This window comes from Cylas formicarius, unplaced genomic scaffold (genome assembly GCF_029955315.1).
Source record: "Cylas formicarius isolate icCylForm1 unplaced genomic scaffold, icCylForm1.1 PGA_scaffold_4__25_contigs__length_36172078, whole genome shotgun sequence".
Lineage (NCBI taxonomy): Eukaryota > Metazoa > Arthropoda > Insecta > Coleoptera > Brentidae > Cylas > Cylas formicarius.
Window position 1 is genome coordinate 18,673,460 of NW_026844334.1, and position 27,812 is coordinate 18,701,271.

The 27,812-nt window shown below is 33.6% G+C and overlaps 3 protein-coding genes across 11 annotated transcripts in view; 2 read left to right on the forward strand and 1 right to left on the reverse strand.

Annotated features, from left to right (window-relative positions):
* LOC132700566 (E3 ubiquitin-protein ligase RNF19A-like) overlaps positions 1-15,680 on the reverse strand; it is a 33,188-nt gene extending 17,508 nt beyond the window's left edge. Inside the window, exons 1-2 of one of the 7 annotated variants that reach the window (XM_060667972.1) lie at positions 15,251-15,592; positions 7,229-7,273 (exon numbers count right to left, since the gene is read on the reverse strand). The gene's annotated coding sequence lies outside the window, so the exon portion shown is untranslated. The other 6 variants (XM_060667969.1, XM_060667968.1, XM_060667974.1 and 3 more) reach the window with 6 other exon arrangements.
* Positions 15,681-16,395: 715 nt separating this feature from the next.
* LOC132700902 (large ribosomal subunit protein eL30) lies at positions 16,396-17,188 on the forward strand. Its single transcript, XM_060668484.1, has 3 exons — positions 16,396-16,499; positions 16,614-16,726; positions 16,896-17,188. Exons 2-3 carry the CDS (start codon positions 16,619-16,621, stop codon positions 17,136-17,138), a joined length of 351 nt encoding a protein of 116 aa, XP_060524467.1. The 5' UTR covers positions 16,396-16,499; positions 16,614-16,618; the 3' UTR covers positions 17,139-17,188.
* Positions 17,189-17,669: 481 nt separating this feature from the next.
* On the forward strand, positions 17,670-26,885 carry LOC132700382 (angiomotin-like protein 1). 3 transcript variants are annotated; one of them, XM_060667654.1, is made up of 15 exons: positions 17,670-17,807; positions 18,347-18,458; positions 18,519-18,767; positions 19,482-19,622; positions 19,674-19,747; positions 19,800-20,049; positions 20,108-20,283; positions 20,339-20,609; positions 20,666-20,811; positions 20,866-21,019; positions 21,073-21,259; positions 21,316-21,450; positions 21,513-21,694; positions 23,493-23,677; positions 25,988-26,885. In XM_060667654.1, the coding sequence occupies exons 2-15, from the start codon at positions 18,404-18,406 to the stop codon at positions 26,699-26,701; spliced, it is 2,919 nt and encodes a 972-aa protein (XP_060523637.1). In that variant the 5' UTR covers positions 17,670-17,807; positions 18,347-18,403; the 3' UTR covers positions 26,702-26,885. The 3 variants fall into 3 exon arrangements, with proteins under 3 accessions (XP_060523637.1, XP_060523638.1, XP_060523639.1); XM_060667655.1 differs by having other exon boundaries at positions 19,482-19,616; XM_060667656.1 differs by having other exon boundaries at positions 26,010-26,206.
* Positions 26,886-27,812: the final 927 nt, after the last annotated feature.

Consider the following 27,812-nt stretch of genomic DNA (forward strand, 5'->3'; position numbering starts at 1 on the left):
AAATTAACCGAAAAATAATATTTATTACATATTTTTCTTTCTTAATTATTCCAATTATCATTAACATAAAACATCAATAACATAACTACGAATTTCTTAATTATTCCCACTAGCATTGACATAAAATGTCAATAATATGTCAGTACTTTCTAAAAAAGAAATAAAATCAAACTTGGCTAAAGGCACCTCTGGTTGTTCGCTACATTGCAGAGTGTAAAAATGTTCGCAAAACATTTGTTCGGGTGTTAATTTATTAAAAAACATTTGATTTCCAAGTTTAATTATATTAAAAAGCGGCGGCTTATTAGCGAATTTTATACGATTGTATTCGCTGTGATTTATTAAAAAATAAACCGAAGGGATACATTTGCTGCAATAAATAAACAAATTTTGGTTTACATTTTTTTGGAGCATAAACTTCTTTATTTATTACCACTGCAGAGTATAAAGTACTTCAAAGATCATGTTACGCGTGCCAAACTTTCACGAAAACGCAGACGCGCAACAAATTGGTTATATAAATAAAATTAATAACAATTCTCAACTCAAATGCACACCAGTTTGTTCGGCACCTCGCTAGTAATTAACCTAGTAAACCTAGCGGTCTAGATAAAAATATGGAACAGCAACAGCCTTTTATAAATCTACCATAACATTTGCAACTATGTCATTTTATGAAATTGATGAAAGAAAAAATGTGGGTTGCAAAACACCATACGAATTTCACTGCACCGTAATTTTGATCAATGTAATGATGTTGACTTTGTTAGCGAGTAGTTGTGGTCTTTAACTTTGTTTCTATGAACTAATTGTTCCGTTTCAAATACAAATGCATAGAGGGAGGCTCTATGCTTCCCGAGCAATGGAAAACTGTTATAGCCATGTAAATCTTTCGTTCCCTCACACTGGAATTACCTTGACATTGTTTTGAGGTTCAGTCCAAAGGCGGGCTACTGAGAATTTAAAACTCCTGTGTACGTTTCAGCTAAGTCGTTTGGGGTGGCTTAATATGCAGAATTTGCAAATAGGTAGTTTTTTGTAGAAATTGCTGACATCATCTTCTGCAAAAATTTATATTTCGCACTACAATTTCTTACCGCAACACCCGATACAATAACCAGAGTCACAAAACAGATTTTTTTTAGCGCTCTTCCTCCTACATGGCTCCCAAAATATTAAACTCAGATACAGAATCAATGCTTCGGCGTAAAATTTATTTTTTTTTAATAATTTAAATTATAGTGTATATATAAGATATATTTGTTCATTTTAATTAGAATAACTTTGTAATACGTCTGGAACTGTAATGTATATCTTATATGCTCAATTAAGAAAACAGCGCTGCAGTCATAGAGTTGAAAATAAAAGTAATTTTTCACTCTATTCCATATCGATGTATTTGGGCTATTTTGATACATTTTAAACAATGCGAAATAAAAGGGATCATCGAAATTTGGGACTGTGGAGTTGACTGAATTCCATATTACTTTAAATATAGGGAAACCAAAGCAGTTTCTTTGACATACAAGAGATTTTAAGATGTATCACGTCACTTTGCTACTTGACGTTCACCTGTGGAGGGAACATTTGGATGATCTATCGACTTGGTGCCTCCAAAAGACTTATTTTATCATTCGTGCAATTTTCGACACTGATTTTGCATCTTCAATTTGTAGAGGTTTTTGGTGAACCTTTTACAATAAAAAAACAGCATGTGAAGGAAGCAAAAAAATAAACAAACGCAAATATATAAAAAAGCTTAGCTAATTACTATGCACAAAACAAGATACTCTAATTTTTAAATTGCCCAGTGTTCATTGTAAATCTCCTTCTTAGGTTCTCGGCTCGGCTAATGAATCACAATTATACATAAACGAAGGTTAACGGACACACGTCTAAACATCCTGTTGGATTGACCGCTAAAACGCCAATGTATAAAAAGCGCGTGTAATAATACGTATATATATACGCACGGCGAGATTAACAAAACTCTTTAATTTTTGTATGGAATCGACAAGTATTCATTGTAATGTCACACCGAAATCAGATGCGAGGGAAAAGACCATGGCGTCACCGGAAATTTGTCATTTCATACTTAGGTGACTCAAGTGTGTACGTGCAACAATTCTTACTCATTGAGATTAATGAACGATGGAGATAGGAATTTGGTCGAATATAAAATAGGTAACAGTCAGTAAATATTTTTCTGCCCACCCGGGGAAAAGCCGATATAAATCAAAAATTTTCTAGTTAGATTTGTGGAGAAAGTAAAGCAAAGGATGTTGGGCGTCCCAACTAAACAGGAGGAGTTTATCCTATGCTATTCCGGAATCCACCTTCCTATTTGATCCATAATACATAGTTAACGTATTACTTTTATTATTTTCCAACAGGGCAGTAAAACCGACATCACAACTAGATAGACTTCATATAAGTTTATTTTTCAAAATTTTGATTTTTGGTGACCTTTAAATTTAGTTTACCTAGCATCACACCAAACTGTTCACTCTGCATTGCAAAATCATCGTTGTGCAGATTTTGGTGTCTCATTCTGGTATTCTGGTATATTATTGTTTGTAAACTTGAGAATATTATCTGATAAGGTACGGCAATATATAAAATATCAGTTATTAGTTACAATTACAGGCCAAATTTAATCCTTATCGTAATATTTTTGCATTATCTATAACGCCACAATAAGCGACGTGGAAAGATAAAAAAAAGCGCAGCTAAAATGTACTTTCACGCAGATTAATTTCACTTTGTGGCGAAATGATAGACGAAACCAATCACATAAAATTTGCTCGAAGACGCCGCAAAGTAAGTGAAAAAAATGTTACTAGTGTTTGGTTTCAGAACATCCAAAAATAATGATCATCGAAAGAAAGGAAAAGTTAATTGCTGCCCCGCAGACGTCCGCACAAAATAAAAATTCAATTTGCAAAGTAGACTACTTACTATTTCAGATGCAGCTAGTTTTGAAACGAACGCGCAGAACTTTCACTTCTTTCGTTCGTAAGAGAACGGCACGTATGGACAGCCACATGAATTTTTAGACAAGAAGTATAAACATTATTCTTGTTGCTATTAAGAAACAGTTTTGTAACCAGCTGAACGGCATCCCGACTGAAAAAGTTGTGAAAGTGAAGCGCTTCTAGACGAAATGATACTCGTACGGTTTAACTGTTGGGTTTACGTGAAATTTATTTAAATTAGTTGTAAGCGATTTGTAAAGTACAAGGACAAAAACACGTATTGTGTCTCGAAATAATTTCCTCGTAAATATTTATCACGCAATACAGCTTCAGATACTACACGAATTTAAAAGCAACTTTTATTATGATTGTGAGAGAAAATTTTGTTTAGAGAATAAGTAAAATTTAATATCTACGTAAGTGAAACAATTTTTTTCATCGACTCCAAGAATTGTCGAGTGTTAAAGTTCTACGTCCGGCGATACAGTATACACCGATACAGGGTGTCCCAAAAACCCACCTTTCCACCGTAACAACTCCTCGGAAAACTCTGCATTTTCGAACACTCAATTAAAATTAACAAAAAAGATTAGACCTTGGACGAAATAAAGCCTAATCTTGTATAGTACTGTGTTAACAAACAAAATAAAATAAAAAAAAAGAAATAGTTAACAGAGGATTTATCCCTACTCATGTGACGTGTCTGTTTCTTAGTAAATTGTTATGTGCAATGCTCATAACCCCTCGAATTGCAATTTTCCTTATAAGTTTTCCTGTAATATTACATTACACTAGTTATAGGAGGATTTGGTTATAATTTGTTTAACGCGCGGTTGATCCAATAAAGATATTTGAGAGTACCCTGCTTTAGAATCTTCTGCATTTGGTTTTGCCTAGATATTGCCACCAGATTTGTTACACAATATTGAAAACCGTAGACTACTACGAAAATTTGACGTAATACACCTAGAAGTCGAGCGAGCTCCTAATAAACAAATTCCGCAATTATTTCCAAAAAACCGATAGTCTATTTTCTCACAATTTGTTACTAATATGGCCACAATAGCATCTAATAACGCTACTCGTTAATTTAGGTAAGTACGAAGTACAAAATATCAACCAGATAACAACACAAGGCTTCGATTGACGTCCACCGTACTTTATCTGACCATCAAAAACACGAAAGTATCCTTCCTTTTTCCTTCCTTTACCTTATAGGTTTTCGACTATTGTAAATTAAAATCAACTTTATAACTTCGGTTACTATCAATTTTCGGCCGATTTGCTTAGGTATATTTAGGAGAAACGAGAAATATTTTAGAACGGTTTTATGCTAGTCAGGTAGATCATAACAAAAGATTCGTTTAGTTTAATGGTAACGGTTTTTGTGGACTATACATGGTCGCTCGTGTATCTTAAGACGCCAACCAACAACCCCAAATTTCATTAAGTCCCTCTGAACAAGAAACCGAACCCAAATTAAATCTTAGGCTCAATCTCACATTTATGATAAATAAAGTCGAAAACTTCATGTAGAATCATGATATGCAATATGAACGGTATTTCTAAATTTTAAAAAAATAATGCTATATTTTATGACAGACATACGGTATAATTTTACATACCTAAAAACTTTTGAATTAAATTTTTCACCTCATCACCTTGCATGTCCACTCTGTACATTATAAAGGTGTGACTTGCTATCAAAAATAACGAAGAAATTAGGAACATCCTAACAATCATGCTAAAATTCACAAGTCAAGTTATCCTTACCATTGCTAAATTAGGATGCAATACGTCTTGGCAAACTGATTGCGTGGCTGGTTAACACCATTAAACGTGCAAAATTTTATACTTTTTATCATGGAGATTTTAAAATTAAATCCCTTCCGCCAACAACAAACTCGATGATGAATCGTTGCTTTCTTTGGATTAATTACAACTTTGAAAATAACACGATGAATTCGTGAATTAGTAACAAAAACAAATTCAAACGTCAAAAACACACTTTATATAATTTACTGCATAGTATATTAACGAAATCCATTGTATTTAATTCAATTAAGTAGCAGGAATGTTTTCAGAAAAACCGAGATCTTTGGAAGTGTCGACTCAAAAATAGACATTCAAAACCATTTAACTAAATTAATCAAATTTTACTTTATTTTTCTTGTCATCCATATTCAGTGATGATATTTGAGACTAATGACCATTGCAACTAAAACGACCATTAAATAGCCCCAGAAACGTAAACAGTGACCCACACAAATAAAAAAACAAAACAAAGGCGAGACTTTCAAGTGGTGAAAGATAAGACTCACAATAATTTGGGAGATAATAAATAAAATCGAATGTGCAGTTTCTCATGATTTTTAATTTACTAATTCCTTCAAATTAAACGCGATATGATCAAACGTCGTCCTAAAATAGATATAAAAAAAATCAAATTAAACAATTTCACAGAAATTAAATGATGTCCGCTTAGATAAGAAGAATTTATGTACCCCATTATATGTAGGAAATTGCCAATAAGTTTGAATGAAAAAATTGTTGGTGAGGAGGATAGTGATAAAAATGAGACTCTTGGAACTTCATGTCGGGTAGTTGTTAATAACCATCCACTTTTTCCAAATAGAAATAACAGGTCCCTAATTGCTGTGCACCAAATAGTATATTGTGCAACAAGTTTGATAAACGAGTGGTGAATTTTATTTGGCACGAGCGGTCTAGTGTTTAATAAACGAATGTCTGAAGAAGTTTAGAAACGTGTTACATACTAGACTTTTTCTATGTCCATTCGATATTGAGTTTTTTTTACATAACAGCAGCAGTATGGCTTATGAAACTTCAATTTCACCACAAAGGCAGAGCAGATTCTATACGGACGCCATAATGGTCAAAAATTATTTTACGTTAAAAAATGACTGTTGATGTTCAGATGGAGCGTGCTAAATTCCATAAACATACCTATTAAGTTATTAAACACCAAAATAGTCCAATCGTGGGACCGTATGGAGAAAAAACAATCAATGATAACGGTGAAAGACTAATTGATCTTTGCGAGACCCACAGCCTAAAAATCAAAAATGGTTAAACATAAAAATATCAATCGCTATACATGGGCACACAGTACTCGAAATCTTAAATCCATCATTGACTACGTGATTAGTCGACAGAAAACAAATTTGCAAATTAACGATGTGAGAGTCCTGAGAGGGAGCACCTGCGGATCAGATCACTACTTGGTGAAAACCAAGATAAGCCTTCATTTTCGAAAAACTAGAAACCTTCAGGGAGTTCAAAACAATAACGTGACATCCACGGAGACAGTTGTTACACCAAAATACAACTTTGACAGTCCCAGTAATAAAGCTATAGAGGGTCTTAGAGCATTCCAACATTAATCAAACCTACAGAGCAGCACTTAAAGAACTATATAGGGAATCAAAATCCAGAATAAGGGTCGGCCAATGCATTACGGAGGAGTTCATGGTGAACAAAGGACTACGTCAGGGATGCTGTGTCTCCCCCACCTTTTTTAAAATATATGTGGCAATGGCACTAAAAAAATGGAAAAGAAAGGTCCAGGGCATGGGAATAGAAATTGATGGTGGATGCTTGTTTACTCTTCAGTTCGCAGACGACCAAGTCATAGTAGCCAATGATGAAAGATGATATGCAATATATGATTCGAAAACTAATAGAGGAGTATAAAGAATGGGGCTTGATAGTCGACATAGCATGTGTGGGAACTCAGGACTGAAATTTGGAATTAGGCAATGGCCAAGAAATCCTTCAATGTCAGGAATATGAATATCTGGGCATCACATTCGACAACACTGGAACAGATGCAAAAGAAATAGAAAAACGAATAGTCAAAGCCAAAAAAGTAATAGAAGCTCTGAATGGAATCCTATGGAGCAAAGAAATATCCAAGAAACGGAAATTTAATATCTATGTAGCAATGGTAAATAGCAAAAAAAGTAAAGTGAAAAGTAAACATAAAAGATAGACATAAGAAAATGGTTGAGAAAAAACACCTTACCTGTATGGACACGTGGAAAAGGGATACTCCACTGGGAACCAACAAGTAAAAGAAAACGAGGCAGGCCAAACCTAGAGTGGCAAAAAGCTATACATAAATGCTAATTTTCCTAAAACGAACTACAGCACAAAAGTTAACACTTTTAGGACTTAACTTTCCTTCTGAAAACTTGATGTATATGTATGAAATTACAACTTTTTACACATACCATTTACCCGAGCAATTACCGAAGCAGATTCCTCAATTCTACAACCTGAAACGTGAGACAGAAATAATTGTACAACTAAAGTGTTAAATAGAAAGTAAATGTGAATGATTAAAAATTTCGCTTTATTTATTCACACATTTAATTTTTTTGTCGCGGTCATTTACTCTCATAATATGGCAATTAATTAAATACGGTTGCAATAGATTTAGTATGATAATGTTCTTCTAACCGAGCGATTTATGAATATTTTCAAATTCAGCATTTTTATGATTACGTATTAAAAAAAATGCTTTTGAAATTATTGTCATTAAAGCTTATATAATAGACATAAAATCACATTTCGTCGAAACGTGCACAATTCAACTTTCAAAAATACACCCCCTAATAAACTAATTAAGTCACAAGCACACAGACCCGCACGTTAAATGACGCGTGACAACACAGTATCACTTCGTATATTGTTTACTAATTCGTCTACAAAAATGAATAATACGCGAGGAAGAACTGCCTACCTTAAAATCTTCCCGTAAAATGTTTAGCGCTGTTTATACACAACACCTGTCCCATTTGAATCAATGATAGCATACTGTTGAATGTCATTAAATTATTTCTTCGAACTCTCATCTTTTTAGATTGCTGTTGCAACCCAAGAACAAACAAACAGATAAAACGTGGGTCAATAATATTCATCAATTTTTTAAAGTAGTCGTCAACTGGATGCAATTTAATGAATTCTTTAACATATAAATAGCATAATTCAATGTACAATGTCAAGTTTACTTGTTAACAACTTTTTTATTTTAATATCCAACTTTAGCCGTTAATGCAACAAGTTTGATAAAGACCACTTTTGTCACCAATTTGATTTGATAAGAGCGGAGGGAGTGCTTGATAAAGGAATAACTGAAGAAATATTTAATTCTAAAAATTAAAAGCGGTTGACTGATTCCTTGACCAGAAATTCAAAATATCGTATACGTACAAAAAAAAAGACCGCGATAGCGATATAAATTTTGTTCATACGCAAATTATGCTGATTGTCTGTAAAAATATAAAAAATTCCTAGACCCGTTTCGATAAGTAACAATCCATGTGGTAGATGATACAATATTCTCAGTTCCTTCATCATCACATTTATCAATTTTAAACAATTATAATGCCAAACAAGGTCACATTATGACAAAGAAATAGTTCAAGTTTAATGGACACCGAAATAAACGAGTTTTTGAAAAAGTGGGAACTTATATAAACATAAACACAATAATTGCCAGTCTGAAATTTATTATACAGAATGTTCCATTAAAATCTCACAACTACCTCAAACCGATTCCTCACCATCGAGAAAACAGGGGGAAAATACCGCAAAACATGAAAAATGTAATCGCGAAAAACCCATTCAAATTTATTTGCAATATGGCTAACAATTCACGTGAATATAAGTCATACTGTAGTAAATGTCAACCACCACAATTTTCCCAAATTATATTTGACACATTTTTATATCAGATACAAGTATTATTTTATATATGGAATTAACCAATTTTTTTTTTTGGTTTTTAAAATGAGTTGCCTTGTTAATAGCGAGTGGCCATCAGACTGTGATAAGCAAAAAAGATTTAAGTATTTGATATTTTGAGTCCACAGTGTATGTCTGTTGTTAGTGAAGACTGGGTCTTCCGTTTTCGCACACCTTTGGTACTTTTTTGAATCTTTTTTCCAAAGCCTCCCGCAAATACCTTCATGAAAGTAGTTTTTGTAAGGTCATTTATACAAATCATTTTTGAGAAGCTCCTACCAAGCGGATTCAATTTGCCTATAATCAAAGTGTCCCATTAAAAAAAAAACTTTGAATTCTACGTAAAAATCTATATCGAATGCGCTTTTCACCTTTCCGACATTTCATAGGACACCCGAGATACGCGGGGTGGCCCAAAACTTCAAATTTCCAAAATCACTCTGAATTTTAAAAACTAAGCAAGCGATGGCAATTTTGTTAACGTCATCTTTCGTTTTACAAAAAGGTACCAAAGGTTTGCGAAAACGCAAGGCTCTATCTTCACCAACAACAGAAGCATCGATACCAAAATGGGACACAGTGTACATGTATTAGAGTTGTTTAACATGTTCCTCTCCAATATTTCCAAAACGTTTCGCTTTGTAAGTACTTAATGTGAAATCTAACAAATGCATAAAGCAGAAATACCTATATATCTTCCAAGAGCCCAATTAATGTTCGAACTTCATTTGTTTGGTGGGATTTACTTTAAAAAAAGGATGTACGCGCACATCAAAGAGACAAAGGAAACCCGACAAACAAATATCCTAAACCAGCGGTCGCCAACCTGTCGATCGCGAGCTACCGGTAGCTCACGGAGGCAATTCTGGTAGCTCTCACAACGATTTTAATTTTCAGAATACAAACTGCAAAAATCAGAGGGCTTCAAATGATTTCTGATATAAAAGCATTTATCAAAAAGCTGGAGTTTTGGGAGCAAAACCTAATTAACAGCGATGCCAAGCATTTTCCTATTCTTTCAGAAAAGATATCTCAAAATCCATTAAAACCCTATGACAGCAAATATCATGTGGAAATAGTTTCCACCCTGAACGATAACTTCAAAAATAGTTTTAACGATTTCAACGAAATGACTTTAGTAGCGCAGTTTGTTGTTTCACCCTTTATGGAAATTAATATCCAACAGTTCGCAACTTTGGCGAAGACATCGCTGCAACAGAAATGGAAGTAATTGAGTTTCAAAATGATTTAGCCTTAAAATCGTTAGTCTCAACTACCAAATGTATTGTAAGTAAAGACAAATATTCAATTCTATCCCGTGTTGTCTTGAAAGTGAAAGCATTATTCAGTTCAACCTATTTGTGTGGATCTTCTTTTTCCAATATAAAGTTTATTAAGAACAAATATCGCAATCGACTTACAGATGAACATTTGGATAATTGTATTCGAATGGCTGTATCAAATTATACTGCAAACACTAAAAAAATTATCGATGAGTATGAGTGTCGACGTTCTCATTGAACGCGCTTTTTTATTACTCAATGTTTATGATCATGATAGTGCGTTACTTTTTTATTGTTATTATTAACTATTTTTAAATCTTACGTGACATGCCGTTGTGGTTGGATAAAAGCTTGTGTTTATTTTTCAAACACCTTCGTTTGGTAGGACCTTCGTTTGGTAGGTAGGAATGTAGCTATGAGCAAGTACGTATTAGTAATATTAGTTATTTTGTTATTAGTTTAATATTAGTCCCTAGTGTGGGTAGTAGCTCATTGTTCATCTCAAAATTAACAAACTAGCTCAATACATTGAAGACGTTGGCGACCACTGGTCCTTAACGCAGACGATTGGCGCATTTTACTACTATGTGATACTACAATGATGAATTGATGATCAGATTTGAGATTAATCATTCTAATATGGGACATTTTTGACATTTCGAATTAGTATTGAGAACGCTTCCTTAATTTTTCAAAGAATCTTCAAACACTTTAATTCTATTAATAAATCTACGGGATTTATCTTATTAGACCCCTGGCGCAGCATTTTTGAAATTCTGTTAACTGAAGCTACGAAAGCCTCACCCCAAAGTTTACAAATCGGTACCTTGTCGGTTCAAATTTGCCATCGTATTATGCTTTCCGATATCGCTCGTGCGGTTGGCGGGCTTTCCTAAACAATGCTAGCAAGCAAAAACATAGCAAGAAAAAACATATATTCTTAGACAGTTTCGAAAAACTTGTGGAATAATTATTTTTACATAAACCCAACATTTTAATTAACCATTGGTCCGCAAATACGATTCGGTTGTCACATTAATAACTAATTGAAGAACTTGCAATTAAAGTATGAACTTCCTAATTAATCGCGGGTAACATAAACACATTTCCAGGCTTCTAGGCGTAACAACTAACAATGGGCCGTTTAAAGTGAAATTGTCGATTGAATTTCACGCAGCCAAAGTCACGTTAGAATTTGTTACACTCTAAAAATATTCGTGTGCGTTATTTGATTCGGAATTCCCGTAATTAACGATATCCGCAGCCCTAATCTAATCTATGCAACGACAACGATCTAATCTCGTCCATTTGGTGAAAGGTTTAACTTTTTTGCAAGATACGAATATATGCGATACGAATTTGTGTATATATCGATAGCGCATGAAGCATAACACCACCAAGAATTGTAACATAATTCCAAGATTCTCTCGAACATTATAGATCCCTTGAAGACGAGATTTAGGTGTTTAAAGAAAACAATAGCACCCAGCAGCTATAAAGAATCGCAATTTTATATATTGTATAAAACATAAAACAATTTGGACGATCAGAGAAATTTTAAAAAAATTTGAATTTTGGCACTTTTTAAACAAATGAAATAAAATAAAGACAATACATTTTTCATCTCAAACAATAACATCACAATGAAAATTTTTTTGTAAAAAAAGCACTGACCTTTTGAGTCAATTATTTTTAAAAATCAAGGAATGTATAAAAAAATAAAATTTTGTGAAATAGTCATAAGTTGTTTCTGGTCGTACCAGGTACCAGTTTCACATTCACAAGCTTGTACAACAAAGTCTAATTATTTTTTTATATCATGTATATGTGGTACACACAGCTTGCAATACAACTACACTTTGGTTTTGTTTTTGCCATTAAGAAATCAAAATTAAGTTTATCTAATTAATCAATTTCACCATGTTTGATGAGAACTTTTAAAGTTTATATTCTTAATTATGTTTTGTTAATCTTCTTTCCAAGTTTGAAACCGGGATTCAATTTAACTATACAAATGCGACCCAAATACATTGCTGCAGAACGTAATTTTTTTACATCCCGAGTTTTTAATATAAAAATACGTTCGTGTCGACCAAATGTTTCACCTTGTAAAATTAATGGCGGTTTACTTATTTCAAAATAAATTTCAACGACCTTAAACAATTGTTATAATGGGCAAACGGGAAAATCCAATTTATAGCGGAGCAAAAATATAAAAACCATTTCACACTTGACATAACAACAACAGAGATGCCGGTTTGAACCAAACGAACAGACAGACAAGAAATAGAAGCAAAAACTGAATCCTTAAAAATTTGTTGAATGTTTGCGATGTGTTCACCCGTTGGCCGCACACAAGACTGTTCACAATATACATACCTAATCAATTCAACCCCTTGCGTTTTTTAATAGCCAAGCGCTTATACATAGGCCTCGTTTCATCTAATTGCTGCTATCTGAGCTAACTATAGGCTTCGTTAAACACAAATATATTTTGATTTCGTTTTTGCCATTAATAAAACAAAATTATCTCTCATTAACCAATTTCACAATGTTTGCCGATAACGACGCACAAAAATCTGGACAAAAATAGAAAAGCTTGAAAAGACTAAACTCTCGTCAAATAACCAAATTATCCGCTGGAGTAGAAGTTTCGTAAGTATACCTATCTTCAATTACATGAAATTTTACGTATTTTTTATCATTCAGATGGATAATAGTTCCGTTTGTCACCCTGTTAAATTATATAATTTTTTTTAATATCAATGTGACAAAACCTTCGGCACTACCCAAGTTTCCTTCCTTTTGCATGGTATTTCGAGGGAAACAAAAGATATAACCAATACAATTTTATTTTTAAAGCTCCTTTTTAATTCATCTGACAAAATCGGTAAAAATAGACGTGACTGGTGAAATTTATAAACGTTGGCCCGCAAAAAGTAAATAAAGGTGCTGGTTGCATGTAATAAAGTACCTACATAGTCCAGCACACGAAAAGCATTTTATAATCTTTCCAAAAATTTGAGGTTACATGAAATGACCGCAACCACGAAACGTTTAGAATATTAGAGCTTTCTTTTCGATTCCTTTTGGATCGGTTCTAGAACAATACGCATATGCGCATTAGGGATTTAATACCATCAAATTCAATACTGCGCATGTTGAAACGATTCCCACAAACGTCCAAAAGCAGGGGACTTAAAATGAATTGGTGTTCCTTAATGTGCGTCAATGCTTTAAGGAAAAAACTTCGTATGAACGTATGTCCTAAAGGGTAGCAAGGTGCACCAAGAGACATTTCCAGTTGCGGAACACTTTTATTTCTGGCAGTGTCGTCCGGTCGCGATTTGTATCGCATATATATGGAGAAAAGAATAGTACCTCACTGATGTGAATACTTTGTTCGATAGTATAGTCATTTCTGCATACACCTTACGTTTTTCTTGTCAGATACACCGTTCTCGATGAGAACAGCAAAGCGTTCCTGTTACTGCGTTTTCACCTCGCTTTCCACTAGATAAAAATTTTATAGAAAATACCCCACTAAAATTCGGCAAAGATTACAAAGTTTCATTTTTATTCACCATTTGTGATTCACCCTACGTCGAGGTGTGCCTACAGCAGAGTCGACTTTAGGATTACCAGAATTGATTTGATTAATTAGAGTTGGTACCAGAGATTAAGGATGGAATTCATAGTCGATACTTAAGGCTTTCTGGGCCAAACACATAATTAAGAATATGTCAAATTTAACAAGTTTTTGAAGCATAATAAAATATAGATCCATGAGACGAGTATTATGGAACTTGGAACTTTAATACAAGAAAAAGATATACGGACATAAATAACTATTTGACCCACAGAAGCGAACAGAAGCGAAAGGTTCTCTGGGACGTCGTTGTCACTATTTTAATATAATGATTTCTTCTGACTTTTATCGAGGTTTTAATATTAACATTGTGTTCCGTGGAAAGTAGTACTAATACGAAGTTAACACGGATATACCTACAGCTGTTTTTGGAATATAACCTATACCAGTTAACTAACCTTGTAAAAGATACGACTTAAACTACACAACTAAGGAAAAAAAAAGAAATGGATGTACTTAAATAAATTCTCTGCAATTTTATAAGATTTATGCGTATATGTATGTGAGTGTTCATATGCAATGAAATAGAGAAACAAGTGTTAAATATTACATCTGCAGATACATAATTTGATAAATAACCTAACTGCGCAATCACAAGGCAAAACCATATACGCTATTTTAAATTTATCAATAAATGCAATGGAAAATCCTGCCGCGATTAATTTCGTTACTGAGCATTTGTATTACATTTGAGTTATTTGAATAGAATTAATGCTGTCTCTAATAGAACAAACAAATTTCATATCTTGGAGAATCATACAAAATTATTAATATGTAACAAAAATATTTTTGGAAATTGTGTACCAAAACCGAAAACGATTTTTGAATACCACGTAATAATCTCGGCAATAATTCTGTTAACTCCACGAATTTCTAATTTGTATCCTGCATTTAAAAACCAATTTAATACTAGACCCGCTTCAATTATTACGTGTTGAAATTAATTGCTTTGCTTGGGTTATCGTTGCTACCGTCCAACCCGGATTTTAGGCCAAACTGGTTTATCAGTTGGAAGTAATGGAGCAAAAAACAACCATCATCTTTAATTTTCGGGTAAAATAAGACCGTTTAACACAGAAAAAAAAACTAGTTTTTGGTTAATATTTGCTCCTTTCCTCGTTTGTTATAGACTGATTTGACTTAACACAAACTAGTTTGACCTGAAATCGAGTTTGACCGGTAGGTATCATAGCAATTTTTGCAACAATGATGGCATTGGTGTTTGAAAATTAGTTATCAAACTTCTGTTGATGAAACGCCCCTCGATTTTCGAACATATCTCGTAATATATTAATCTCTTACTGTACTTAAAATAAGTGATTGGGAAATTCCTCCCAGACTGTCAGGACCGCTACACATGAACCCGATGCAAAAAATTATTAAACATACTTTTAGGAAAACAAATAGCAAGAGTATTCTAAAAAATTAAGTAATTTCTAATTAACCAAATTCAATAAAACTTCCTAACCAGCGTTATCTGCTTTTGCTAAATCGTTACTGAGATTGTAAAATATATTCAATAATTAAAAAAAAAAGAAAGGCCAATGTTACGTATCTTGTAAATCAAATCTCACCTTTTAGCAATTCCACTGACAGATGACCATACTGTTTTCGTGACTAACAGCTTAAAAATTCAACAGCTGTGAGTGTGAAAATGTCGATGAAAACTGCGAATTTTAATAACAGTCACAACACAATTATCTGCAAGTTGGTTGCTTTAAAATGCAAAACAAAGAAATTCATTCTAAAGGAAACACTTCACTCAACGGTGGCTGCAATAGTTACGTATTTCAATTAACTTATTTTTAACATTTCTTGGCAGTCTGGCACAGTCCTGTTGATTACTGCACGTATACTTTCGCGAAATGGTTACTTAATTCGATGTTAATTCTAACTCGCTCCAACAACAATGCTAATTTATTTACCTTTTCGTCACCAGCTCACCTGCTACCACTGGTGAATTGAAATTGGGTATATCCACAGACTACTAAACATTGAGTTAAATCGAAGTCGCAACTGCATCTGTGCTTTCATGGTGCTCCCCGTAGAGGCCATGGTATATTTTCGCATCTACCTCGTGATTGCAATATTTAACTGTGGGGCATTAAAATTTGATAAATACGAATTTATAGGACATAGTTTCTAAGTTTTGTGCAGTTTGTACACGAAAAAACAGATGTAGGTCTAAAATTGTTAACATTTTTAAAAAAATTTATTTATGGGAAACAGTAATCACAAACGCTTCTACTCGAAAGCGCAACATTTTCTAGCATCTTAGTCAACGGCATAAATTAGTGACGGGCAGATGACGTGACGTCAGTACAAAGAAGATACATAATTCATATATCGCGATCGGCGGCGTTTTCAACAATATTTGTAGCATTAAAATGTTAGATTATTTACAATATTTGTTGAAATAATTTTAGTAACAAACTTTGTTTGATTTTTATTTATTTCCTTACTTTGTAAAAGCAATTCAATTTTATACAAGAATTTAATAATTTTCTGTTGGCGGGTTAACCATTGATTAAAATTCATATGTCAATGTTGTTATGAAGCGTATATTATAGAAACTAAAATAATGCTCCCATACAAATAAAATGAAACCTGTTTCGATTGGACCAGGTGACGTCACTCTAGCCTCAGCTGAACTGAGTGAAATAATCAGGAAAATAACTATCCTCTGTTTTCCCATAGATAATGAAGAATAGTGATGTTTTTTAAACTTACCATACTGAATGTCAGTTGTCGATGCAGTTTGACTGTCAAATCTCTTTTACATTTTACACTGTGTTTGGTCGGCACGTGGAAAAAATATTTTAGGTAAATTTACAGAAGTTTTATTTTCAGGTGCCAATTGTTGGAAGTCTGTTCAAAGATAGCGTTTATTAGTTTTTATATGTAGTTTTAGTTTTAAATAATTTTCCGTTATTTCAGCCATTATGGTTACTCAAAAGAAGCAAAAAAAGGCTATTGAGAGCATCAACAGCAGATTGGCTCTCGTTATGAAGTCGGGAAAATATTGTTTAGGTTACAAACAAACACTGAAGGTGAGATCTGGTTATCCATTTACTTATTTTTTATGTATTCTGCTGCTGCTGTTTTGAATGCAGCAAAGCCTCATAAAGAATCTTATTTTTGAGTTCGAAGATAGATTTGACGCTGATGTTACTATAACTCTGGGAATAATGCAAGTAATTAATGGAATTATTTTTGTAGACCCTTAGACAAGGAAAAGCTAAATTGATCATCATAGCGAACAACACCCCACCCCTCAGAAAGTCAGAAATTGAATACTATGCGATGCTGGCCAAAACTGGTGTTCACCACTATACTGGAAATAATGTTGAATTAGGAACCGCCTGTGGGAAATATTTCAGAGTGTGTGCCATGTCAATTACTGATCCAGGAGACTCTGATATCATCAAGTCCATGCCTGCTGGAGATGGTGGTCCACACTAAAAATTTTCTAATTTAGTTTTTTATTTAAAATAAAGGATTTAAAATGGAAAGTGTTCTGATTATTGCAGCTGTTTTTTGTTATATTACAGAAATAATTAGCTCAAATAAGTATCCATATTAAAACTGCAAAGTTTTCTATAAACTATTTTTCATCTAATATGGTTGTAAATATTGTAAACTATATTGATGTTTTTTCCATTGAACCTTGAGGCTTAAATCGTGGTTGTGATATTTTTCAAACTACATAAGATTTAAAAATAGGATAGCCCGTTTTTATAGTCTGTGACAAAAAAGTTAAAACTGGTTTGTTGAACGCAGCAGTTTGCTACTATTTGGTGATTTCAACATGATACGTCAATGGATTTTAGCCAAAAGTATAGGGTCAACTTAATCCAAGACAAAATTATAACTAAAACGAGTCGATTTATTTAGGACGGGTAATATTTTAGATTGGAATGTGAAGAATTTAAAAAATTTAGCAACAACGAGGCCATCTTACGGAGAATTTTAATTTTTCGTTACATTCTTCTTAGTTCCCATTTTGAGTCCAAAATTATTTTCTTTTCTCCAACATTTTTCGTTTTTAATTTATTTCATCGATAGAATAAGTGTCTGATATGTTGGAAACGCAAATGTGTGTGTAATATATTTATGGAATCTTTGGAGAAGGTGGGTTTGTGTAGGAAATGGTTATCAGCAGTTATGTTTCTCATTATATTGAAGTTTGTATACATATAAGCAAACTCCAAACCCAATTTACATTTCCCTATAATTATTTTTGCATATATTTGGGTTCTATATATTTCAACAAAATTCTATAAGACTTTCGGTACAAAGAGTGGGTCATAAGACGACAATTTCGCCTTGAACTCTATTTAACATTGTTTAACAGTGTTTAGGAGGTACTTATATTTCTTTTTTTATCGCAAATAGAAATATTTCGTATTAAGATAAACTCAAGTTAATCAGGAGGATAATATTGATTTAATTGTTTAATAATCACTTAATTGCAATGTTAATGCGAAAATACCTTGAAGTCAAGGGCTGGACAAAGAATTAAATTATAATAATATATACATATTAGTTTTATAACATTACATATGTTGATTATATAGTATTTTTTCTGACATATAACTTGAAGACTATACAGGAAAAATATCAATTTACCTAAGTTTATGAGAATTATTAATTTTATATTCTTGTTTTAGTTTTAATCTGACAACTGAAGGTTTGTTTTGATTTTTGCATTTTCTTACACTTTGAATATGCAACAGTCAAACCGATATAGAGCTTATTCCATCCAAATGGGAACGGGACAAGGTACAATTATTGGTAGAGATGTTGCTATCATGAACAGTTTTCAGAACATTATTATTTCAGGAAATTTTCCTCAAAGCCTAAGTGGTAGTGAAACTGATGTGTCTACCTCAAATGAAAATTTGTCGAATGAGGAGAAATATGTTATTAGACATACCCCAAGACAAGAACCACAAGGTCAAGAAAATCTTCAGTCTAGTAATAGAAGTTCCTTAAGGGACAGTTTGCCATCAAATCGTAGTTCCTTGGATGTGTCATCTTCGTCATATAATACTTTAATTATCCACAGCGCAGGAGATGAGCCATGGACAGGTAGTAGTGCAGAAAATAAGACCTTAAAAGAAAAAAATTAAATTTTTTTGAAATTTTGGTACTGCACTTTCAGTAGCAACCCAAATGCAGATTCAAAGAGTTCCCAGCCACCCTGTGGCATCCCCTTTTGCTCAAAAAACCAACCCAAAGGAGACCTCGGGGCCTTTTTCAGAGTAATTTCGAACTTTTTATATTCTCCATTAAATTCTACATAAAATTGTTATATGTCTTTAGGTATCTTCCATACAAGACTCAAATAAACAGTTCTCAGCGGGAAGAAAAAAATTTGTCCAGCGTCGTTTTTTGCGGCGATTTTCTTGAGAATTATTAGAGTTATCAAAAAATGAACACACTTGAAATTAAAGAGCAGTTCTCCCACAGAACATAAAATATTTATGAGCAAGGGTTAGCATTCATATGATAATTTTGTTATCCTGCGATATTGAGCTCCTTTCCACATCACTCAGTTCTCGGTCAGCCCTGAAAAATGCCGTGAGTTTACCTTTGCGGGTGCTTTTTGAACGAATGGGAATGAAGCTCTCAGGGTATTAAAATTTCAAAACTATACATTATTTCTACTGTTCATCGTTTTTACGACTAATTTACTATAGGTAGTTGTGGCTTACATAAGAACAATGTTTTGCTATCAGTTTTCACTGGGAGTAAATTTATGTATACTATTTACTAAATAAAAAACATTTCTCCCAATTTTAGGAAGAAACTCTAGTCCTCGAGAAATAACTTCTTCTTCCTCAAATTATATTCCTCAGCAGTCTAGTCTCTATAATGATCCAAAATCGTCACCAATACAAAAGAGGAGTTCTGCCACACCCTCCCCATCAATTACTGGTTCGGGTAATGCTGAACTGAATTCTATTTACAATTGCGCATCTGAAACTGTTTTAGGCGTTCAAGAAATTACAGAAATTCCTGACGACTACCTCAGCCAATCAAGTGTCCTTAAGCATTTGGCAAAAGAGGTAAGTTTGGAATTTTGCATATTGATCTGTTCAATAGATTTTTTTATTTTAGGTGAAGGTTCCTTCACCTAGTGGTACTTCAAAAGATGATACCATAGAATCTTTATTAAGAAAGTTTGATCCTACAACTTTTGATATTAATAACCTACCACCGCCCCCAGAATATCCTCACAAGTGGTCTGAGAAATCTCCCCTTGAAGCCTGTGTTAACAACCGCAACAAAATTAATAGTGAAAAATTAGCTCTGTCAAAATCCCAACCAGATTTGACATCTGTTGGAGTCGCTAAGGGCGATTTTACAGGTGAGCCTAGAATTGGTGTGTTGTTATGGGAAATTTGGTAACACAATTTTTTTGTCAGGTTTTAGAAGGGGTGTGTCCGCCCCTCGTCCACCAACAAAAGGCAGAGAGGAAAATGAATCTAATGCTGAGGAAGTTTGGCCTTCCTCAGAAATGATAGAAATCTTAATTAAAGAAAATAGTGCATTAAAACACGAGCTTGAGAATTGTTATCAAAGAGTTGAGAAAACTCATAAAGTACGTATCAGTGGTCTAACTTTCAATGTTATTATCATTGTGACTATGATTTTAGCTGGAACAGGAAATTCTTAAAGTTCACAAAGCTCACGAGGAATTGGGGCAATCATGTGATCGAAGGGAAAGGCTTGAACGGGCTGCAAGAGCAAGGCTCCAAGCAGATTGTCGTCGTTACCAAGATTTGAACAGAGCATTGAGGGAACAAGTTGATTTGCTATCAACTCAAGTGCTGAGTAGGTCTCCCGGACCAGATGGCAATGGACCAGATAGTCTCAGGAGAGAACTGAGCAAAAGAGAGGGAATTATCAAGCAGTTGATTATGCAGAGTAAAAAAAAAAGCATTCCATTTAAAGAGTGATAATTTGTATGTGTTACATTTTAGATAAAGAATTGGCTGCTGCTAAAGAAAGGCAGGAAATTGAGTTGGCAGCACAGAGGGCTACATTACAAGAACAGAGAACTCATATAGACATATTAGATACTGCATTAACAAATGCTCAGGGGAATGTTGTGAGATTAGAAGAAGAGGTAAAGCAATTTTCAAGATTTTGAAATGCGTCTTTTAAAGTGTGTTTGTTTTAGTGCCGAAAGAAACAAGTGTATGTAGAAAGAGTTGCTCAGTTGCAGAGAGCGTTGTATTCATTACAAATGGCTAGCGATAGGAGGGAAGAAACCGAGAGAAAGTTGCGATTGCAACTGGAAAGAGAATTGCAAAGGACAAAAGCAGCACAAGGAAGTAGTGCTGGTAAAAAATGTTTTATTCCCATAAATGTTTTCATGATGTTGTAGATGAGCGTAAAGGGGGTTGGGATTCTCCAAATGGCTCGGGCGAATCTACATCCGAGCTTAAGAGACAACTTAGGGAAAAAGATGAAAGTATCATGAAACTGGAAGGTGAATGCGCTAAATGGGAACAAAGGTTCCTGGAAGAGAACGCATTGAGACAAGCTGCGATCGAAGCAGCAAGTATACCTAAGTCAGAATGCTCTTACTTTTGATTGGGAAAATAGCATAAAGAGTTGTATGTTCCAGGGATGCAAAAATAGCAGCCTTGGAGAAAACTAGTCAAGAAACTGAAAAGATTATAGCCGAGGCGCGGAATGAAAAGATTAGACATATGGACGAGGTTCATGCTGCGCAAAAGAAAGTTGCCGATTTGGAATCTAGGTTAGGAGTGTAACTGTAATTAGGCAAAGTCACATTTCTAACTGTTGTAACTTTTTTTTCAGATTAAAAGATTTAGAATCAAAATTGGCAGAAAAGGATGCAATGATTAAGGTTCTTCAAAAACATACCTACGACAAGGATGTGTCCATGTTGGGCAGGTCGCCGCATCATACCCCCCACCCTAGTTTGGGAGGAACTGATCTTAACCTTGGATTAGGCGCAACTGTATCCAGGGAAGAACTAGGTAAGTTTTTATGGTATTCCAAGCAAAAACCTGTAGAATTTTTTATATACTACACCGCACTATACTAACAAGTCTTTAAAACTTGGCCACAACTGTCCCTGTGAAAATAGTGAATTGAACGCCACCCTTCACCCTTGTTCGACTGTACATTGTGCTTTCGCAAACCTTTGATGCTTTTTTGTGAAACTAAAGATTACCTTACCAAAATTTTCATGACTTGCGTAGTTTTTAAAATACAGGATGATTTTGGAAGTTTTCGGGAACCCCTCCTATCTCGGGTATCCTATGTAGGGTTGGAGAATTGACCGGTCAATTTTTTTTGTGTCAATTGACCCAAATAATTTTTAAAATACCATGAAATTTTTATTTATGTATTTATATTTATTTATATTGTGCGCTACGTCGCGGTCCCGTTGTTCTGGGAACCAAATGGAGTCGATATTATTATTGGGATTCCCCGAATCGCTAACTATCGTATTTAGATAGTCCTTGAATAGGGTTTTAGGTAAATTGGACATCATAATCGCATAATAATAGATAGTTAACACTCTACAATTGCAAGATGTTATTTAAAGCATTTTTTTACCACTCAATTAAAAAGTGGTTAATTGACCGGTCAGTTAAGAAGTGGTCCATAGACCAGTTCCAACACTAGCTATTTCACAACATCGCGTTGGGTGGTTTGTCCCTCCCCACCATCGACGGACAGAGCAGCTTAGCGCCAGTATAGCGCAGAAAATAATCACTGTATTATTTAACACAACGTTGCCAATCGGAAATATGAAAATCGAGTCCGATATAAATTTTTTACGTAGAATTTAATGTTATAGACAGTTTTTTTCAAAATGGTTTCGTCTTTTTGGAAAAAAAAAAGTTTGGCGTTTTTGAATGGAACGCTTGATATGACCTTCTCAAAAATGTACAGTATTGGGTTATTTGACCTCAAAAAAATATATTAAATATCTAAAATTGTTACCTTGTTTATTCCTGACAATACTTACACAATAACTTTTATAATTTGAATGAATGTTTATCTTTTTTATTAATATATAGATCATGCACCTATGTGAAATGTTACAAATAAAATGTTAATTTTAAACTAAGTTGGATTCATGCAAATTATAGAAGTTATTGTATAACAAAGGTAACTATTTTAGATATTTAATCAATTCTTTTTCCTAGGACTACCGCAAACACCTTCATGAAAATGAAAAAAAAAACATTTTTGAGAGGTCATAGGGTGTCATAGGGTGTTCCATTCAAAAAAACTGAATTCTACGTAAAAATATATATCGGATGCACTTTTAACATATTTCGACGTTTCATAGGACACCTGAGATTCGAGGGGTGCCCCAAAAGTTGAAGTTTCCAAAATCACAAGTAATGAAAATTTTCTTAACGTCAACTTTCGTTTCACAAAAACGTACCAACGAGAATGACCGTCAGTTTCGAATTTTAAATGGTGTACCCGGAATTAAAAAAAATATATTCTATGGTCGTTCCACTCCAAATAGGTGCGTTTCCTCATTTCTTCTGTTTTCTATAAAATTTTTAATTTGATTTTGAAAATTTTATTGAGGCGCCTGCATTTATAACTCGGAAGTTGTTTCCGATTGGAAAAGTTACATTAAAAAAATTCCAATCACTCAAGTATTTATAGGGGAATAGCTAGCTAGCAAAATCTAATTAAAAATTTCAATAAAATTAGAAAAACAGCAGAATAATCTATTTTGCCGGCATTTTCAACTTGATGGTGGTTTTATTGTTTGTGACAATTGACAGTTGTTTTTGTTTTTAGTTAGTAGCGTCTTAACAAATTCTACTGCGTATGGATCAAGCAATTCATACACAGGCAGCGATTCATCATTCCACATGCCCTCATATAGCAAATACGAAAACAAAAATTTCGACACAACAAAGCAGACTTTAGACAGTCAGTTGAAAGAAATTGACAGCCAACTGGATACTCAGCTGCTGAGTAAGGTAGGAGAGACCGAGACTTTCTATTGACTGACTGAATGTTTTATGATGTTTCTCTTCTGTACCAAAGAGCTTCTCATTTTTTTTTTTTTTAGTTGTCATACATATTTAGCGTCTAATCTGTTTTGCTTTAGTTGTTTATAAAGAGCGAGATTTGTATGTTCTTAAGTTTTCAATTGCCTTTTCGATACAAATTGGACGTTACTTTTTTTAATTCATTGGAAAAAATTGGACTACAAGTGTATTTACAATGAAGCAACTGTGGTGGTACTACACATATTGCTATTTTGCCACATTTTTGCATTTTTACTCAGCTCATTTTACTTAACTTCCTACATTTTGGAGTAAGGGTACTACACATAGTGGTATTTTGCCATTTTATCATTTTTACACAGCAACTTCAACTCAAGTTTTAACTCTTTACATTTTGGAGTAACTTAAGTAAACCAGGGTACTACATATAGTGGTATTTTGGCATTTTTACATAGCAAACTTCACGTGAGATTAGTATGGCTAGATATATTAACTTCTGATCATAAAATGCTTTTTACATTTTGAACTAACTTAAGTAAGCCAGGATTACTCTTTAAAGTAGTTCGGTTGACATTTATTTAAAACAAATAACAGACGGTCTCTGAATACTTGTATTTTAGCCATAATTTAATGTGAAGAGTTGATGTTGGGAAAAAATTTTTCATAAAAATTTTAATTCATTTTTAAGCACATTACTGTGATCTCGTTCTTTGTAAATTAGCCTGCAGAACTTCAGGCAGTTTATTTATATCTTTAGTCAAAAGTCATACAGTCAAATAGTGAGTCATTTTGTTTTTTTTGTATATCTTTTTGTTTTACACTTTAGCATGTACTCAATATGTTCGTTAACCATGTAATTTCATGTAGATATTTTCTTACCAGACATACAAAAAAAAATCCTAAAGATGTTTTAGGAAATTGAAATACTCTCCAACGACACAGTTGGACGCAAGTTGTTTGCAACTTTTTTATTTTTGATCTTTTTGCGAAATTGGTTGTTTGGTAATAAAATATGTATTGCCGTTTCCAAACTTTACTTGGTTTCAATAAAATTGTTTTTATTTATAAATTTTTGTGTAGTGTATGATACATTTTTTGCTATGATTAGATCTGATTTAATCATTCCAATATCTGTTACCAGTTCAAATAGTGTCGCCAGTGCATTAGCTTTTAATTTGAATGCATGTCATAACTTTTGCCAGCATGTTAAATAAATTTTTTATTATTTATTGTGTGTGTTATTGTTTGGTTTTGATGGAAGAGAATTAACCTGGCTGAAAGCAACACCACGCTCTTAGCACATTGAGTTCATTGTATTTTATTAATTAGTGATTAATTCTCTTCTTATTTTGGTATTTCCTCTAACTAATTGATGATATATTATATATATTCTGTTTGTTTTGTCTTCGGTGTGTTGCCTATGATCCTGTTCTTATTGTACTTCCTTTTTATAATTCCATTTCACTTGCCGAAATCCTTTGCTATAATTTAGTTAGACACCAAATTGAAAGAAATATTGGTAATAATAGTTTATTTTTTAAATAGTTTCTTTCGTTAGTTATCATTTACTTTTTGATTTGATATTATCTACAAACATTTAAATAGTTTTAAAAACTTTTTAATTTCAAATAAATAAATAGCTAAAAGGGATTGTATAGACAAACCTATAGACAATTAAGTTCAATAATACATTAAACAATTATGGATTTTTTATTGAAATATTTTACAAGAATTAAAATTTTTGGCCAGCTAACATTCAAACTTAAATGGTTTGCGTGAATAGCAGTAATGTGAATATTGAAGGAAAAGAATAATATATCTTTTCGTTGTTTGTAGAATCCAGTGTGGTTCTATGAATTAATATATCATATCAAAGTAGACAATCTGGTCTTGATATCGCCCTCAAAGTACATCCAAATGTACCGTTAAAAGATTTTTATTTTAATTTTAGGATGTTTCGTTTTTCAGTAAGGTTTTGGAAATGATTATCTAAACAGCGACAATTTTAGTCATTTATATAGTTTAGTGCTCGCTTTCTACACAAAATCCGGGAGTTTTTCCATATGAAATTAAGTTATCAGGTTATGCAAAAATCGTTAAAAATACATTTCATTTATAGAAATACCTCCTAATTTGTTTGCGTGTGGGATTTATATTCCTCTAATTTTTGAACAGCTCTTCCCGTGGTCCCAACCTCAGTTTGGTTGCTGTGTCTACTAACCCCCGTTCCAGGTCCTAAGAGCGCCGAAGCCAACTTTGGTTTCTCCCTTTTTATTACAGCGTGGACTGTGCTGTTTTCCAGGACTCCCTAATCCAATCGCTGCGCAGAGAAAGGGAAAAGTACCCAAACCATTACTGGCGGGAATAAAGACTTCGAATGACCGCCCTACAACATTTGAGGGCAATTCTACATTTTTCACCTCTACTAGTCGTCATGAAAATGGTGACATGCTATTTCTTGAAAAACAAGGTCTTACTTCTCAACAACAAAGAATGACAGAAACAAATATCACTAATAATACTATTCAAGAGGCAACGACAAACATATGTCCCTCTCCAAGTTCATTACCTAGACCTCCACGCTCCTCCCACCGCTCTGGGCTTCCAAGGCGTATGGGTGATTATAATCGATTAGACAATAGTGAGCCTCAAAGAAAAAATTCAAATGGTGGCGATTCGCTATCATCTAATACCAGTTCAAGGCGAGCGTCTCCTGCAAGGTCGTTAATACCTCCTCCACGGAAACTTGGTGAATATGGACGATTAAGTGAGAGTGGAGGTAGTTCCGCAAGTTTGAGAAAATCATCGGCCAGAATTAGAAGCGGCAGTGCAGGAGAAAGAGATTCAGCATCGACATTGAGTGAAAATTCTGCTAGTTCATTGCCAACGCCGTCAAAATCAAAAATATATGGGGGTAGTCTTAGAAGGGGAAATTCGTTGGGAAGAGATAGTAACGTGTCTTCCAGCTCCAGCAAGTACAGAATTCAATTTTAAACAGAGGGAATGTGATTGTAAATATTACAATACTTATGTGACAAGTATGTACATACTTGCCATAATGTGTTTTTACGAAAATTTTATTCTAAAAATGCCATTTTATTTGAAACATGTCTTCCTTTGTGCCTTGACTGTTTTTTGAACTGTTTAATTACGCTGATAAATCAATAAATGCAGTTTGAAAGGAAAATTGTTTTGACTTGGAGTATCACCATGACTTGTGTGATGTGGCCACTTTTATGAGCATCGGCAGAGGGTTGCTCAATGGACATTAATAATAATGTATCTACTTTTTTTTATAGCTCACTCGATAAAAAAACAACTTGTAAGGTATTTCTAATTATTATGTAAGTTCGGACATTATCGAAATACAAAAATACACAATTAAACGTAAACAAAACTAACCTATATATGCATGATCAAAATATACTCGGAAATGTATTTATTTTCCTTTTTTATTAAAAATAAGTAAATGAGTAATGAGTAAACCAGCAAGCAGTAAGTGGTAGCACAGGTGGTACTGTTATTTGCTAACAAAGATTAAATAATTAAGTTTAAAAATATTATGGCTCTAAAAACGTTCAGGTTCAAATAAAATGAGGATTATACGACCCTTATTAAATCTCACAAACTGACATCGTGATAATGATGTTTTTAGTCAAAAAGGGAACACCTACCCCAGTGGAATTCTGCCTTTGGATCTACTAGCTTGCACAGTCATACGTGTATAATTTTTTCATATAAAACTACCCAGATTTGGGTTTCTATGCCTTGTTGCTTATGTATAAAGACCCCGCCGTATGATAAAAACTTAAAAATAGGGGAACTATAGATTAAAATAAGAAAACGAGTAATCGCTACTCTAAAATACTCAATTATGCACTGACCAGACGTGCGCAAGTTGTCACTTCAAAACGTCAGTTTTATTAAAGGGATCACTATCGCGAACCAATTTGAACCTCTCCGGCATACATCACAGATTGGGAGCGATCGAATGGTACATCTAACACACTGATTTTATTTTGACGTTTGTCCGTTCTGATAATCATGTCACTCAGGTCCTGTATTGTGCAAAAATCAACCAAAAAACTAAGGATCGTAGAAAAAG

Excerpts from the sequence above, each read along its gene's own strand:
- LOC132700902 (XM_060668484.1), top strand. The coding sequence starts at position 16,619 with ATGGTTACTCAAAAGAAGCAAAAAAAGGCTATTGAGAGCATCAACAGC. Across the intron at positions 16,727-16,895 it reads GTTACAAACAAACACTGAAG|ACCCTTAGACAAGGAAAAGC; the intron begins GTGAGATCTGGT and ends TTATTTTTGTAG.
- LOC132700382 (XM_060667654.1), top strand. The coding sequence starts at position 18,404 with ATGCAACAGTCAAACCGATATAGAGCTTATTCCATCCAAATGGGAACG. Across the intron at positions 21,695-23,492 it reads TGTATCCAGGGAAGAACTAG|TTAGTAGCGTCTTAACAAAT; the intron begins GTAAGTTTTTAT and ends TTTTGTTTTTAG. Across the intron at positions 23,678-25,987 it reads ATACTCAGCTGCTGAGTAAG|CGTGGACTGTGCTGTTTTCC; the intron begins GTAGGAGAGACC and ends TTTTTATTACAG.